This window comes from Phyllostomus hastatus, unplaced genomic scaffold, assembly GCF_019186645.2.
Source record: "Phyllostomus hastatus isolate PE091 unplaced genomic scaffold, TTU_PhHast_1.1 phas_contig_195, whole genome shotgun sequence".
Lineage (NCBI taxonomy): Eukaryota > Metazoa > Chordata > Mammalia > Chiroptera > Phyllostomidae > Phyllostomus > Phyllostomus hastatus.
Window position 1 is genome coordinate 1,212,262 of NW_025333706.1, and position 17,561 is coordinate 1,229,822.

General features: G+C 48.6%; 1 protein-coding gene across 6 annotated transcripts in view; it reads right to left on the reverse strand.

Moving 5' to 3' along the window:
* SEMA4D (semaphorin 4D) overlaps positions 1–17,561 on the reverse strand; it is a 113,247-nt gene that overhangs the window by 24,930 nt on the left and 70,756 nt on the right. For all 6 annotated transcript variants that reach the window (XM_045833875.1, XM_045833869.1, XM_045833870.1 and 3 more), the window contains 11 exons: positions 14,788–14,859; positions 14,493–14,635; positions 13,055–13,200; positions 9,926–9,988; positions 8,167–8,265; positions 7,455–7,548; positions 6,712–6,825; positions 5,612–5,763; positions 3,910–4,085; positions 3,679–3,835; positions 526–748 (listed from right to left, as the gene is read on the reverse strand). In XM_045833875.1, coding sequence (XP_045689831.1) covers positions 526–748; positions 3,679–3,835; positions 3,910–4,085; positions 5,612–5,763; positions 6,712–6,825; positions 7,455–7,548; positions 8,167–8,265; positions 9,926–9,988; positions 13,055–13,200; positions 14,493–14,598 — 1,330 coding nt within the window. In that variant the 5' untranslated portion in view covers positions 14,599–14,635; positions 14,788–14,859. The remainder of the gene's footprint in view (positions 1–525; positions 749–3,678; positions 3,836–3,909; positions 4,086–5,611; positions 5,764–6,711; positions 6,826–7,454; positions 7,549–8,166; positions 8,266–9,925; positions 9,989–13,054; positions 13,201–14,492; positions 14,636–14,787; positions 14,860–17,561) is intronic.

Sequence of the window (17,561 nt, forward strand, 5' to 3'; positions counted from 1 at the left end):
TACCAGTGCAGCCAACATTGTGACATAAGACCAACCTAAAGTGGTTTTGGGGCTCCACCAGCCCCAGGGGTGCCATCCTGCAAGGTGGCCCCTGACAGGTGAGGGCAGGGCCCTCCGTGCTGCTCAGAGGCATGGCTAGAAGGCACTCAGGGCCAACCTCAGCATTGCTAACTGCTGCTGTGCTGGCTACTGACTCCCATTCCAGAAATACTTGTTTCCTAATCCACAGGCTCCTGGGAAACAGTGCTTCCCATGGCAGGTTAGGACAGGCAGGAGAGAGGTGCTCTCATCTGGCTCCCTTGGCACCAACCCTGACCTACCAAACCTGAATTTCCAGACCTGGACCAGGCCTCGCATTTCTAACAAGTGCCCAAGTGGTCTGATGGTCACAGAGATCTGAAGCCACCAGGGTGTAGAGAGTTCTCAGAAACCGAAACTGCCCTGTGCACCTGAGGAAGATGGTAGCTCCACTCAGCAAAGGCAAGCTGGATTTACCAACTTTGTTACCCAAGGCCTGGGACCCACCTGTGCTGAGAAACATGACGTCGTAGATGGTCCCATCCAGGGCCTGGGTCCGGTCCACCACAATCTGTGTGTAGTTCACACCACTTTTGATCAGCCTGGGCCTGTTGTCTATTGGGGTCACAGAGTCATCCATCAGAGGGTGGTCTTTGACAAACTGCAGCGTCTTGTCGGGCAGATTGAGAGAGCTGGAGAAGTTGGCCGCCCGCGCCTCGTGGGTGATGCACTGCAGAGAGCAGACACCACTGTGTTAACCATCATCTGCAGACAGCCCCCATGTGCTCTGCACAAAGCCAGGCTTCCAGGAGGCATAACACTAGGGCCTGCAGAGTGGATTTCTTGAAAAAGGGGAAGAACCAAGATGCTCAGAAATCTGAAGACATAGCATCACAAAGCTGTAGGAGACACAAGTGTCCTTTTACTCACAAGATATAATTATGCTCATGATACATAGGGAGGTAATTTTTCATCTATTTATAAATGAAAAAAATATTAAGTTTTTGAAATAAAAACTAAATACTTATTATTTGATAGCTTACCCATAAGAGAAGACGACTGGTAAAAAATTGTCAGAAATGGTCCAATTCTAAACAGCATAAAGGTCAAGAGCATGAACTATTCTTTTTTCTGTCCTAGGTCCTGATGTGCACAACCCAAAACTTGTGACCCAAGTGAACATGTTTTACTTAATAATATGTATGGAAGAAGTAGTAACTGGTGCCAGGGAAGAAAGACAGTCTTGAGGGTGAGCCCCAGGCACTAGGCCACTCCCTCAGGTCACAGCCCCCGTCCTGGGCCACACACACAGCCTCACACACCAGTCACAGGGTGAATGCTCATAGCCAAATTGACCTAGAAACTGAATTGGTCTAGAAACTGATTTCTACATAAAATTCACTACTTTTAAGAGACAAAGTGTGATTCATATTAATAAATAGAGAGTACATGAAATCATGTGTTTTGACCAGATCTTTGCCAAGAAATCATATGTTTCTCTACAGAAAAGAGAAAATGGGGGAGACTTCCGGCAAGATGGAGGAATAGGTGGACGCACCATACCTCCTCGCACAACCAAGATTAGAACAACAACAATTTACAACTAGAATAACACCCAGAACTGATAGAGGATATATCTGAATGGAAGTCGGACAGCCCCAAGAAGTTGAAGCAGACCCATACATCCAGACTGGTAGGAGTGGAAGAGCCCGGCGGGCGCGGGTTGGTGGGCGCGGGTCGGCGGAGAGGGGAGGTCAGGGAAAACTAGGCACAAAATAGGCGTGAAAGCCATCCAGCACACAAGAACGCAGCGGGGGTCCCTGAGTACGCAAGCTGCAGCTGGCGGACCAGGGCAGAGCTCACAGCCCAGGATCCCAGAGAAGAGACTGAGATCCCAGGAGAACAGAACTACTGCCATTGTTTCCTCCCGCCCCCGCCTCCGCCCCCGCTCCCGCCCCCACATATAACGTCACAATCTAGCCACTCGGGTGCCCAGCCCCAGTGAACATCTAAGGCTCCACCGCCCACCTAACAAGACCGACCAGACCGGAAAAAAAAAAAGAAAAAAAAAAAAAAAGGAGAGACTGGGAGAGACATGTTTCCAATAGAACAGATCAGTCCCCCAGGACTCATCCTTTTGAGCGACTAAGAAATAGCCAGTCTATCAGATGCACAGTTCAAAACACTGGTGATCAGAAAGCTCACGGAATTGGTTGATTTTGACCGCAAATTAGATGAAAAGATGCAGGTTACCATAAAAGAGATGCAGGAAGATATACAGAGGAGAGCCAATAATGAAGGGATGGAAACTGGGTCTCAAAACAATACAGTGGACCAGAAAGAAGATAGAATCAACCAAGCAGGAAAGCATGATGAAATAAGAATTCAAAAAAATGAGGAGAAGCTTAAGAGCATCCAGGACTTCTTTAAACGTTCCAACATCTGAATTATAGGGGTACCAGAAGGGGAAGGGGAAAAGCAACAGATTGAGTATGTATTTGAACAAATAATAATGGAGAATTTCCCCAACCTGGCAAAGGAAATAGTCTTCTAAGAAATCCAAGAAGCTCAGAGAACCCCAAAGAAGCTGGACCCAAGAAGAAACACACCAAGGCACATCATAATTACATTAGCCAAGGTAAAAACGAAGGAGAGAATCCTAGAAGCAGCAAGAGATAAGGGGACAGTAACCTACAAAGGAATTCCCATCAGACTGTCAGCTGATTTCTCAAAAGAGACCTTACAGGAAAGAAGGGGCTGGAAAAAAGTATTCCAAGTCATGAAAGACAAGGACCTACATCCAAGATTGCTCTATCCAGCAAAGCTCTCATTTAGAATGGAAGGGCAGATAAAGTGCTTCTCAGATAAGGTCAAGTTGAAGGAGTTCATCATCACCAAGCCCTTATTTTATGAAATGCTAAAGGGACTTATCTAAGAAAAGAAGATAAAGAAAAAATAGGTATAGTAAAAGGACAGCAAACTCACAATTATTAACAACCACACCTAAAGCAAAACCAAAAGAAACTAAGCAAACAACTAGAACAGGAACAGAACACAGAAATGGAGATCACATGGAGGGTTAGCAACAGGGGGGTGGGAGGAGGAGAGAGGGGGAAAAGGTATAGAGAATAACTAGCATAGAATGTAGGTTGAAAATAGATAGGGGGAGGGCAAGAATAGTATGGGAAATGTAGAAGCTAAAGAACTCATAAGCATGACACATGGACATGAACTAAAGGGGCAGGGGAATGTGGGTGGGAGAGGGGGTACAGGATGGAGGGGAGAGAAGGGGGGAAATGGGACAACTGTAATAGCATAATCAATAAAATATATTTTAAAAATCCTAAAAAAAAGAAAATAGAAAATGAAATGGATCTAACTATATTACGCAACATTAATTCCACAGAATACCCTGTGCCAGCCAGAACAGACTCCTATTGGGGCAGTATGCAGCAACAGCAGTTACACAACATGCCAATGAGAGGAACACAGGAAAAGATTAGAGTACCTGTCGCCCATCCCAGTCCCACGGGGATGCCCGCTCCCTGCAGAGACAGACACGGACCAGGGTATGACACACAGGTATGTGCTGAGTGGTGCAGGGGTTGCAGCATGGTCGTCCCACACTAAGTTCCTGCAGCCTGGGCCCCTGTCACTTACCGCCCCTGGCCTCGGCGTGGGCACAGCCCCATTGTAGCGTACCCACTTGGTGTGGGACTGCTCTACTGTGGCACTCTGCATGTACTTTCCTCGGGAGAAGACCGCCTCAGCTGTGGAGAGGTTGTAGGTGCACACAGCTGATAGCCCCACGTTGTTCCTGGGGAGGAAAGGGCCACATGACTGCCTGGAGGGTGGGAGCATGGAGAAAACCCCCAAAGCCCTGGCACTTACAGCTGTGGGGTGAAGACCCCATAGAACACAGGCTCCTTCAGGCCTGGAGACCTGAGGATGAAGAGGGCCCGCAGCACATTGAAGATGAGGTTGCTCTCTGGCTTGGAGCAGATGAGCCTGGCCTTCAGGAAGGACGTCCACTTCTTCTGTAAGGTCCTCAGGCCACCCTGGTCCCCCTGAAATGCAAGGATGTGCAGGTAGGACAAGGGCATACTCCCTGTGCACAGGTGACAAATGAGGCGCTTGGGCCCAGAATAGCTCTGTCTGCATGAAATGAAGCCACGCTGAAAAAAAGCCAACTGCAGACAACTATGTGACTCAGCAGTCCTTCCATGCAGCTTGGGCTGTGGATTAAAACCAACCCAACACAACTCCGCTGATGAAAAGCCACCCATGGTAGCTAGAACAGCTGTTCAAACCTGCACACATTCAGTGTCAGAGCGCCTGGCTGTCTCACACTTTCATGGCTCTGACCCTGTGGCCTCTGCATGTCTGTGACCTGTCCTGAGTGACCTGTGCGGTCAGGAGCCAGTGGATCTGTTGGTTCCCCAGTCTGTCTCAGGCCAATGTGTGCAGGTTTGGTCTTCCCCCAAAGATGCTCTTCATGGGAGAACAGGATCTTCACTTCCTTTCTGTCCCCAACATTTTCTGCTGACGTGCTTTGGACCTGCCAGATTCTCCATAAACACTTTTTAGTGACAATCATAGAACACACCTACTATGACTTGATCCAGAGAAAAATATTGAAATTCAGAAATAAGGATGCAGAGGGATGTAAAACTAAAGCATCCTTGTCTATTTTGGATACAACTAAAAATGAATCTCTCACAAACTTTACACTGGAATGGTGAAAGCCCAACTCCAACAGAATTTGGTTAATATGGTGAACAAAACGTAACTTTCTATAACTACCAATTTGTACTTCTTAATCCCTTCACCTTTTCCATCCATCTCCCTGACCCCTGTCCCACCTGGCAACCATCAAAATGTTCTCTGTATCTATGATTTTGTTTCTGTTCTGCTTGTTTGCTTTGTTTTGATAGATATGTATTGTCATTTTATTGTTCAGTGGATGCGTTGGTTCCCCAGTCCATCTTTATATGTTTGATCTTCTTCTTCTTTTTAAAGAAGACCCTTTAACATTTCATATAACACTGGTGTGGTGATGATGAACTCCTTCAGTTTTTTTCTTGCCTGGGAAGCACTTTACCTGCCCTTCGATCCCAAATGATAGCTTTGCTGGGTAGAGTAATCTTAGTTGTAGGCCCTTGCTTTTCAATACTTTGAATGGGGATGTAAAGTACAGCATAGGGAACAGAGTAGCCAAAGAACCCATATGCATGACTTATGGACATGGACAAGGGTGTAGGGATTTCCTTCTCAGTGGAGGAGAACAAAGGAGGAAAAACAAAAAAGTAACCTCCTGTAATCCAGGTGAGGTCTGAGAAAGGTGTGTCAAAAGCAGACCCTCTGAGGACAGGAAGCTAATTACCGGTCACTCAGGGTGCTAAGCTTCCTGGGTTTCCACCTCCTTCCACATGCCCCAGAAGGAAAAAACATTCACACTGACCCCTGTGGCACTGAGTAACAGCACGGTAGATAAATTGACCTTTTGAGGGAAGTATGAGGCCTGGGTGAGGTGACTAATCCTACATTCTGTCCCCACAGATGGAAACAAAGAGAAATGAGGAAACAGCCTCACCTTGCACACTCTCGCTACCCGGGGGATCATCAACTTGAAGACAAACTCATATTCCACAGACACCTCTGTGAAGAAGAAGTAGATCTTGTCGTCCCCACCCTCGGTGCTGTCCGGGCTTTCTCGAATTACATCAGCATAGACAAAGTTGGGCTCTGTAAGAAAGAGACACCTGGTGATCCTCCACCCACCCCACCCCTGAGGAGTATGGGCACCTCCTGCACACAGAGAAAGTCCTGGGCACATACCTGAATTTATGGAGGGACCCAGGCATATCCCTGAACATGCCAAGGAGCTCGGGCATGTCCCTGCACACCCTCCCTGCAAGACACAGAGGGTGCATGTGTCGTGCCCCAAACTTCAGTGTCCAGAGTGATGATGGGGCCCATCTCGTCCTCCTCAGCCCAAAGAAGTGTCTTGATGTGGTTCTGAAGCACATGCTCCTGATCGGCCCCAAGAACTGGAGGTTGGGCCTCCCAACTGGCCAAGCAGCCTAGGGCCCAGGAGAGCCAGATCCCACCACCCCAGAGACCTGCTAGTAGATGTGTGTTTGTTGGTTTAAACGGCACATGCCTCAGACAGACAAACCCCTGACCAGCAGGGCATCCTACATAAAGGAGGGACATGCTGTCTCTCACATCACCTGTCTCTGAGAGTCTAGGGGATATCCAAGCCCTGGTCCTGCTGGCTGGTGCCCAGGAGAAAAGCCTTGTGTGAGTGGCCTTGAGCCTTCTGCACCGTGAATACAACGTGGACACATGCTGCCCAGAGGTAGCAAGGCAACAACACACACTGATCTGACCAGCCTGAGCTCCCATGGACCATCAGATCTTCACTTTAGGAAAGCATCCTTGATCCATTTTCTAGGAGGGTAAAGGCAGCCTTAAATAGTGATCTCAGTGAAAAAGAAAACATGGAAGCCCAGGTGGCTGCAGCCCCAAGCAGTTCCAGAAGCTCACCCACCACACCAGCTGACAAGAGCTCGGGGGCACACAAGAGGTCAAGCCAGCAAAAGGTTCTAGCATTACAGCGCCATGGGGCTCTCCTGGTGAGGAGGCCACCTGTGTAGAAACACACCTTCGATGTCACCGCCCGCTTCTTACCGTTGAGCCAAGGTATTGCGTACTCCGTTCTCAGAGGACTGTGGGAAGAATTTCGGGAGATGATGGGCTCACTTCCCAAAAAATTGTATGATGTCCCGGAATAAAGTTCTCCATCTTCAAGGCCCAGGAGGAATGAGGAGAAGGAAGTCAGCACCAGTGCTGGGACGGACGCTCAACCCCTCACTTTCCTTTATACTCCGACCCGAGCCCCGTGGGACATAGAGGGACCACTGCTTGCTCCTGGGACAAGTTTCTCTGACACAGATAATCATATGCTCCTTGTTCAACTGTTTTATGAGAGTCAGGGATAATAACTAACAGGAACAAGTGACTCCTGCCTTAGGAAAATAAAGCATGACAGGGGGAGCACAGGCTCAGAGCCTGCTTGTCTCAATGCATAAGATAGCTCCAGGGCTCAGTCACAAAACTCCCTGCTAACAAGAGTGTCAGCTCCAAGTGGCCAAGTAACTCAGACAATCTACACAAATGATGGCTATAAAACAACCTCTCCCCACAGGTCCAACTTGTTGACCACGGTGGGGCTGACTATCCTTTTGAACAATGAATTAGAGCTCATGTCAGAGGGTCTAAGGAGAGGCATGAGTACCTTTGCAGAGGACAGTGACTATGGGAGGGGAGCAGGGGGAGACTACAGTAAAGGGGGAGGCACTGAGCATCCCGTATGACTCTTCTGTAGGTGACAGGGGCCTTGCCAGTGACAGGCATCCCATAGCACAACTCACCAACCATGACAGACGTGTAGCTGTGTGCTGGGTCAAAGGGGCATCTTCCTTTGCCATCTTCATTTCTCCCAAGAAATTGAAAAGATGTTAGGTTCTACAATTGAATGGAAAAAAGTATCATCGAATGCCTGAATTTCAGTAGTAATAATGCATTTTCATTGTATCATCAATTTTAGACTCATTGTTTGGGGCACTGAGGGAAGAGTGTGTGTGCAGCAGGAGAGACCAGTCCAAGGTCTGGATGCCAGTACTCTGGCTCTGAAGAGCTATTCAGGACCTTTACACCTCAGCTTATTCATCTGTGAGATGGAGATGGCAGTGCTGGTGCCTCTAGGGTGGTCAAGTCCTGACTTTGACACTTGATAAAAACCTTTGTTATAGCCAGGCCACCCTCACAAAACACAAATCATGACAAGGAGAAGGAGGGATGATATCGGATCATGGCACATTGGTGCTTCTTTCTATTAACACTGTACTTCCCAGAAGGACCCCCATGCAAGCTCTGCACCAGGGGCCATGGTCCCATGAGTTCTGCCCTCAGTCATGATAAGTTTACAGACAGGAAGCTGAGGCCTAATTGGGCCCCAGCTGCCCCTCCTCACACAGCTGGAAATTAGAACAAGTTTCTGTTGTGCAGAGTGGAGACTGCCTGACACCTGCCAGGAGCCCCACTCTGCTGTAATGGTGAGCAAGGGAGGGGCCCAGGCCTTACCAGGTGGTCACAGGCTGGCTGGAAGGCATTGGTCCCACACACATAAAGGGCGGTGGCGCCAAGTGGCTGTAGCACTCGGATATAGTTGAGACATTCAGTCTAAGAAGAGAAATGCACAGGTCAACCACCAAGAGCTTCCACTGGATGCCCTCCACATCCACATTGGTCACACTTTTCACTTCAGAGCTCTAAGTTAGCAGAACACATGCTAACATCAGCTCTCACATGAGCAGCTCTGACTGCACTGACTGTGCCCTCTCCCATGCTCCCCGTTTCCCCACCAGCACCGCCCTGGCTGCTCTCCCTGCAGCTTCCGGCTCAGGAGATCCTGTCCTGCCCCTAGGCAAACCTCAATCTGTAGCCAGGCTGAGTGCTTTGGTCTCTGCAATGTCCACAGGTCTGTCAGTGCTAAATGGGGAGTTTAACTGCAATCACTAATTTACAGACAAAAAGAAAAGATGTGCTGGCCAAAAATGCAATGAAAGCTGACCTCAAGTCTTACCACCTACCTCAGAAAGGGCGTTTTTACTTATGGAACACACAAATCATGCATTACTGACAGACCTGCAGAGGTGCACACTGTGTAGGGTTCTTTTGGCCTCCTCCTCTGAGGGACCCCACCCTCCTCACCCCAACACATGACACTGGAAACACTGCTTGGGGATTGACTGTGTTTGGCCTGCCCAGCCCAGGGGAGAGGCTCGACTAATGAGGGGCTCCAAGCCTAGCTCCACATCGGAAAGGCCACAGGAAAACCAGGTGCCACTTAAGAACCCACTTGCTACTTTAGGCTAAAATGAGATTGGGTTACATGCACTATCATCTGAAATTATCACCACTGAGGGAAGTTTTTTTGTACTATAATCGCTTTTAATCTGGTTAAGAGTAATTCATGCTCCATGCAAGAGCTGGGAGGGACCCCTGTACAGTGCATGGCCTTAACATGGACCACACAAAACTCTGGTCTAATTTAGCTTGAAGACAACTCCTTGAGACATCTGTTATTACATTGAAATGCCCACATTTTCCCTCATTTCCTAAAGTAACTTTGGATTTAGTGGCTTTAGTGAAACTATTTAGCATTTTGCTAAAAAAGTTTAGCAAAACATTACTTATCTTCTTTAAAAAGTTTTAATTATTTTGAAAACAGCCAACAACTGCTAAAATTTACCTTAATTCAGCTGTCTGGACCCACTATCTAGGGAGACAGGGCTCTAAGAGCCCGAGACCCTGACATCTGCCCAGCACAAGCTGAGGGCAAGGCTGCCCTGTGGGTAGGGGACAACCCAGTGTTCCAGAGGGAGATGAACACTCAGCTCATCTCTTCCCATAGGCACCACGCCAACACTCTGACACTTAGTCCAGCGCTCCCTGCATGGCCACCATGTTGAGGAGCCCAGTATCTCCTGGAGAAAGGACGAGTGTTGCCCAAAATCCAGAAATCCTATCTGAGCCCCTCCAGGCTGCTGGGATGCAGGGGGCATAAACCCCATATTTTGACAACATTAGCCAGCAGGCACCAGAAATCACTTTCCATAGTTAAAGTTTTATGTCATGTGAATAAGTTCATTCAGTTAAACTTTAAAAAGTATTTATCAAATGTCTATGATTCTTACTTTGAGAGACCCAATTTCACCACCTAGGAATAGACGGGTAGATGAGTCATGAGAGACCCAGGCTGCATCCCCAAAGTAGCAGCATTCAGAAGATTAAATCAATGAGATACCTGTGTGTTTTTGTAGCTTGCAAAATAAATTACCTGTTTGGATTTCCCCTTTTCTGCACATTTTGCTTTTTTATCTTCTGAGACCTTCCAATATGCCTGTCAAGAGGAGTAAGAATCTATTTCAGTGCATAGTCTTCCTTTAGAAAGCAGACACTGGTATAAGAATGCACAGTTTACAAAGCACATGGTAGCATGACAGCAGATTTCTCCCAAGACAGTGAAACACAAGACTGCAAAGTGAGGCTGAGAGAGCAAACACTGAGTGAAGGTTCTAACTAGGAAGCCTTGTCCCAAAGTCAGAGGGGCCTAGAAGGACTCTCCCAGTTCCCTGTTATTCACTGCTAACAACAGCAAAAACTAAACTACTGAAAGTGGGGATGATTAAGTTTATTAAAAAGCTAAACTGTAGGTACTTTCAAACGTCAAAGTGGGTTTTTAAAATCCATTCAATGATGACAGGGAGGAGGGAAGTATAAGGGGATTAAATGGTAATGGAAAAAATATAATAAAGACTATATGTTAAAAAAATAAAAAAATAAAATCCACTTAAAAGTTGCCCTAGAGGCCAATAAAAGCAACCTTAACATTTACTTCCACTATTGGCTCAATGGCAGGAAGGAGGGGTTCTGTGAATTTTACATGACAGCAGCAGTTGAGCATGCCAAAGCAACACCACTCAGGTCGAGCAATGCCCACTGAGATCTGTGTTCCTGCCTCTTACACCAGGTGGATTCATGCATAGGACCATGAGGCCAGTGGGTCGCTTGCCCTCCAGAGGATGGACAGCAGCAGGCCACATGACTAAGGGCTCCCACACCCCTGCCTTTCCTCTCCCACATGGGGCTATGCCATGATTGATGCCAAATATATATATTTTCTTTTTAAAAAAGATTTTATTTATTTATTTTTAGAGAGAGGGGAAGGGAGGGAGAAAGAGGGGAAGGGAGGGAGAAAGAGAGGAAGAGAAACATCACTGTGTGAGAGATACATTAATGGACTGCCTATCACACGCCCCCAACTGAGGACCAGACCTGCAACCCAGGCATGTGCCCTGACCAGGAATCAAATCAGAGAACTTTCGGTTCACAGGCCAGCACTCAATCCACTGGGCCACACCAGCCAGGGCCAAATATATATATTTTCCATCCAGAGGATAAAAGCCAGCCATCTAGGCTCAAAGGTCAGGAAGCAAGCAGGCTTCTCAATGGCAGGGAGGTAAATCCCTGCCATGTGTCCTCCACACTAACTCAGCTTCCAGTCAAGGCCCAAACAGCAGGCACAGCAACAGAGCAGCACATTTTTAAAGAAACAAAGTCCCCATTAGGACACTTGAAAGCAGAATCAAATCTCATTTCAAACAGCAACTTCCTTCAGAAATGACAACATGTGATTTCATTATCTACATGAATTGTACAAAAACAGGGGGACATGAACTTGACAGGCCCTTGATCCCATTCATGGAGTCCACTGAAGCCTGGCCATGGCTTTCACTTTTTCTTCTCTTTTATGTAGAGGAGGCCCTGAAGCTTCTCCCTCACCCCAAGGGGCTGTAATAATGTCATGCACAGAACAATGACAGCTCTGACTGAACACCCAAGTGGTCATGCATGCAATTTATTTTCAAAGGGTAATGACCAGAAGCTCATTTATGTGTCAAACAGAAATTGGTACTATGTGTACCTTGGCTGGTGTGGCTCAGTGGATTGAATGCCAGCCTGCGAACCAAAGGGTTGCTGGTTCAATTTCCAGTCAGGACACATGCCTGAGTTACCAGGTTCCCAGTAGGGGGCATGTAAGAGGCAACCACATATGATGGTTCTCTCCCTCTCTTTCTCCCTCCCTTTCCTGGTCTCTAAAAATAAATAAATAAAATCTTAAAAAAAGAAAAAGAAATTGGTACTATGCTAGACTCTGGAGATGAAGACAAAACAAAAAATAAAAGGTCTGGGGCAGAAAATGCACAACAGTAGCCTGAACCATCTTGATTTCACAGACTGAGAAAACTATACCATGCCAAAACTCACAAGCCAAAGAGAAGCTGCCACTGGTCAGAGGTGACAACCTGGGCATCGAGTGAGAACCTGAATGCAAATGGATCAAGGGGCTTCAAACACATTTAAATTCATGAATTCATGGTCAAGAAAGAAAGAAAAGAAAGAAAGAAAGAAAATAAAAAAACTCCCTGTCTCCTTTGGAAACAGACATGTCCCCTTTAAAGGTGATTATGGCTCAAAAATGGAGAAGGAAAAATATAGAAGGAAAAATACAGAAAATCCCATTTTACAATGCTCGATGGTGCTAGACTGCATTGGCTGAGGGCCAGGAGAGGAACACCTGCCTCAGTGGCAGGGGGCCCTACCTGTACTAAGGACACCAAGAGCCAGACTGATGAGGCTGGGGGCCACAGGGCTACAGCACAGCTCTCCCAGCATTTCTAGGTACCCAGGGAGGCACCTAGAAATGGGACAGTGTGCCCAGGGACATGGATGGCGTGATCTCTACCAGATTCAAACTGAATAATCTAACATCATTCATGAGAGAGTCTGTGAAATCTGAACACTGATTATTTGACATTAATTTTTTGGATGATAATGGTATTTTGGTTATTTTGAAAAAAAAAAAAAAAGGAGTTCTCTTCTTTAGGAGATGCCCAGAGAAACCTTTAAAAAATGAGGACCGTGTATCTGGGTTTTTGCTTCACCCAGAAGAGGGAGCAGAGCATGGAGATGCGGGCGAGGGGGGGGGCATGGCACGCGGTGGAGGACAAGGGGCCCACTCCCATCCACAGGAGCTGCAATAGGCAGAGGGTCCAGCGCATCACTCTCTCCACTCCTGTGTACCCTTGAGCTTGTCCTTAATAATAACTGCAGACATTCAAGCTGAAAAGAGGGTGGGTAGTCTGTGGATAAGGCTGCCAGGAACATCTAAGATTGGGGTGGCGTGGACACAGTGCAGGAAGAAAGCTGCCAGATGACAGGGCCCTTGGCCCACTGACTGGAGGGGAGGTTGCTCTTTAGACAGGACATCTGAGGCCTGCCACAGGCTAAGCATGGCCAAGGAAGGGCCTGATGATTGGGGAGGAACCGCATGTGCTGATTTGAGCAGAAAACACTGCAAAGGTCTGCAGCCCAGACCGCAGGGGAGCTGGAAGCCAGGCCATACCTCATGCTGCTTCTGGGCGATGTCAAGTGCGTTCACAGCAAACACAGCTTCCCGGGCGCCCACGTACAGGGTGTCCTTGTCCTCACTCAGCAGCAAGGCTGAGTAGTTGAAGATGCCTGGCTGGTGAAACTTCACCAGCTGCACCTCTGGGGAGAGAGGAGTCAGGGTGAGGAGAGTGCATTAGGTATTTCTGAGCCTGGGCACACCCTGAACATCTGTTCTCACTTCAGCACTGCCATACTGCCATACCCCCACCCTCCAGGGCCAGAGCTCAGGCACCTCTGGGTGGAGCAGTTCTAATGAGGCAGCCACCAAGTGTGTGGGTCCCCTGTGAGGCCCCACTGTGCTTGACTAGTGCTATGGTCAGACTTCTCTTTCTGTTCCCACCAGCTGAGAGTTCCAAACCTTGCACTCAGTGTGACCTCCAGCAGCATGTCCTCCTGGCAGTGTGACCGCCTGGCAGTGTGACCTGGGACCTGTCAGGAGTCTGCAGGCCAGACACAACTCAAGCTGCTGACCATGGCAGCTCTGTCCACCTTGAATGAAATTCTTATCTATGTGTGTTGAACCATCCACAGATGGGGTACATAAAGATTTTAACTATTTAGGATTTTCAGTAAAAAAAAATTACCTTTAATTAAATTGATTCAGTGAATATATCCCTTAATCCAAGTATTTTTCAGAGATAACCAACACAAACTTACAAAGCAGAGAAAGAAGTGACATTTTCCTTTACTACCTAATTAATTGATCAACAGCTATTTAGGAACAGGAAGAATGTAATCATTAGCTACTAGGGGTGATATATATTGGCATTGTTTTCTAAGGAGCTGTTGCTTCTTTTTAACCACCCCAGCATCAATGTGAGTGTTTTGAACTTGGCTTTCTGTGTATTCATTCAGGGGTTAGGAGTTCATGCTTCCTGCTTTTCCAAGTACCAACATCAGAGACTGAGGCCACAGGACGCAGGTCTTCCCAGCACACCGCCTGCCCACAACTCTTGTGGACAGCCCAGCTCTGCAGGCTTTGAGCCTGGAAAGCCAGGGTTCCAGTCCCAAGACGCAGCTCCCAAGAGAAGAAATAAATACAAAAGAAACTAATAAACAGCAAATAGGAACCCCCAGCCTGAAGCTCTGCTGCACAAAATTAATGTCCTTAAAACAGGACCCAGTGTGGTTTTTGCCTAAGACAGTGGACACCAAACATCACCAGGCAGGGAAATGGGCTTCCTTTAGGGGCCCTGGATTTAGAAACCAGATCAGCAGGCCCTACCAGTCCCACAAGTGTTTCCGGTTACCAAATACCTCCTGCAACAGGTGGTACAGACTGCCTGCTCACATACAAGTGCCAAGAGCACAGAGCCAGCCAGCCAATGGTGAACATGCATCTCAGCATCAGGAGCAGATGCCCTTAGCACCTGACTCATTTCTGCCCTCACCTCTGTGCTCCCAGATGATCCTAGGTATGGGTGCAAATGCCACAGCTGCCTCAAATACCATGGTGAGGGCAATGAGCAGCCCCCCAGTGGGGGCACACATCCTCATCGGCAGGGGCTGCGGCAGGGACTTCAGCAGCAAATGCCTGTGGGCAGGGAAGGCCACAGTGAGGGTCCGAGTGGAGGCTGCTCAGAGCCCCAGAACTGTGACCTGCAGTACTTCCTGGAACTGATGGGCACTGTGACCCCTGAGGACCCACATTTCCCAGCACACTGGGTGGGGTCAGGTGGCTCTCACCACTGCCAATGTCACAGGACTCTCGGTTCTATTCTTAAATGGTGTGCTTCTTTCCGACCTTCCGCAGAAACTCTGGAAGAAAGCCAAAAGGAAGGGGTGACCAGTCAGGATATGTGGCAATATGGCCTACTTTCTGTTTGCTCAATATCCTCCAGAGCTCTGCTCTCCCCACAGCTCCAGCCATGGGCTCTGTCTGCTGAGTTGCTGAGGGGACAGGGATACACAAAACTCCAAGGGGGACAGACAATGCACCCCAGATGCTCTGTAGCAATGCCGGAGTTACAAGGGTCAATGCTTCCATCCCCTGAGGCCACCAGGAATGCAGGACAGACGGGGGAGCCAGACCTGGGGACAAATGCTCACCTGCCTACCCAGCTGGTCATGCGATAAGAGAGGAACAGAGTTTCAGTTTCCCTCAGAGACTTTGGCTTCTCAAGGTGTACTGCTCATCAAGAAAGATAGCCAGAGTGAATGGCCAGAGGGCAGCAGAGGCTGAAATATGTGCATGTGCACACACAAGCACGCGTGTGACCTTTTCATGCAGAAGTGGCTGACTTCCTGCAGGGGACAGGGCCTCCATCCCCAATGGGCCAATTCTTCCAGCCTCCCTGAAAAGTCTGTGCTCCAGGGAAACAGTGGACATGGGTTCATTTGCCACTAAGAAATACCTCATTGAAAGCACAGGCTGAAGTGAGAAACTGTGGAGCTGGGGCAGCTGCACTCTACCTGCCCCAGGTGCCATCTGCAAGGTTCCTTGACATGAGCTGCAGGCTAGCTGGCTCCAGATCAGTAAATCAGGTGATCCATCACAGGGCCTGCCCTGACTCACTGGCCCACTAGGATCCCAGTAAGAGTCTGAGACGGTCTCTTACTACTTCTCAGGAAGGAGCTCAAACCAACATACCGGCTGAGCAGAGGCAGGACCCTTGCCCAGTACATTTGGGGAGTGAAGTTAAGTTACAGCAGAACCCATCCCACACTTTGTAGTCACACTGTCCCCAGAAGGCTCCATGGGTTTGCTGGTGCTTGACCTCCTCACTGAGTTTCCCCTTCTTTAAGATAGGCCCTGGGAGTTGGCCATCGCCACCTCCTTCTCATTCTCCCACCACCCCCCCCCCACCCCCGCACCAAGAAAACCACCTCCAGGTCTATCAGTCCAACTGACACCTCAGGCTCCTCTCTGACACCTCAGGCTCCTCTCTGGAACCTTCCCCTGACCCCATCAGCACTGCTAGACTCCTGACTTCACCACACCTCAATGATATCCAAGGGGCAGCAAGTTTCCTCATTCCTTCCTCCATGGAGGCCCCTGACAACTGCCCATACACTAGTACTTATCCAGCTGCCTGTCCTACCTCGCTCCCCTATACATCAGGACAAACCAAACCTTCCAAAAGGCTTTTAGGAGTTTTGGCTTCCTGTCCAACTAGTCAAGTCACTGCTTCCAGGAAGCCCTTTCATCATCCCATCTGGGGAAGTCACCTCTTGTGTCTCTTCTTGTGCCCCCAGTGTCCTTGTATGGCCCCCAAAGTTCAGCAGATAGCATACTAGTCCTCAGTAGCCCTGTGAGCTTAAAAGGTTCCTTTTTCTTTTTCTTTTCTTTATTTTTACACATGTCAATGGGGCACAACCATTGCCCAGCTCCATTTCCTAAAGAGGAACTGATAGGACTTTCACCAAAGGGACTCACCTGCTGGGGAAACACCGGGCACCACTGAGCCTCATCTGCTCACATCTTCATCTGCCTCCACCTTCCTCACCAGCACCCCCTCTGCACTTATTCTTCTGGGCCTGGAGGCCCACCCAGCCAGGCTCCCACTCATCTGGTGTCTATTCCCCATCCTGACCTACTATTAGCCCTTGAGGTCAGGGAGCACTCAGTTCCTCATTTTCTCCTGGGACTGGCACATACTGGGCAGACGCAGCACCCCTTTGCCACAAAGGGCCAGAGAGACATTACTGTCAGCTTCTTGAGTCCTGCAGTGTCATCCCTGCTACTCAAGTCCACCATAATAGCATGTGGCTATGTACCAACCCAACCACTTGCAGAAACGGGCGCCAGTCTGCACGCCAAGCCCTGCTCTTGGGATCCAGAGGGATGACTGGCTAGGTACCCCGCAGCAAGGGTTTAACCCAAACTCCAAGTGTAAAACCAGATGTACCAGGAGGAAGAGAGGCTGCCTCATGGAGAGTCTGTGAGTGCTCACTGTCTGCAGAGGAACTCTCAGAAGTGCTCACTATGTAGGAGACATGTTACCCTTGGCCCCTGGCCTTGGGTGGGGACACTGCTCTCCTGCCCTCCATGGGAAGTTGGGCACCAGGTGGATTCAGGAGCCCAGGCTAGGTGAAGTCTCTCACACAGTGTTGTGCTATTAATGCAACCCACTCATTAAGCATTCCCAAGTGCCCAGTGACTGCTGAATACTCTGCAAAAACTCCACACAGCTGTAGGACACTGAGGTCTGTATGCATTATTTTTTATAATTTAAAACTGGCTAAGCAAAGCACACCCCACACCTATACCGACATGCTGCCACCATGCACTCCACCAGCAGCCTGGCTCTGCAACCACAGAGGGGATCTCACATTAGGAATCACAGCCTAAATATTTAAATGGAAACAATAGTATAAAGTGCCCATTCTGCTGGCTTTCCTGGGCAATTCTGAGGAGTGGAGGTATCTGGCAGGGCTGGTGAGCTGAGTGTCAGCAGTAGTATTTCACCTTCCCATGTGAAGTGCTTCCTTTCACACACAGACAGGGGGCCCATCAGGAA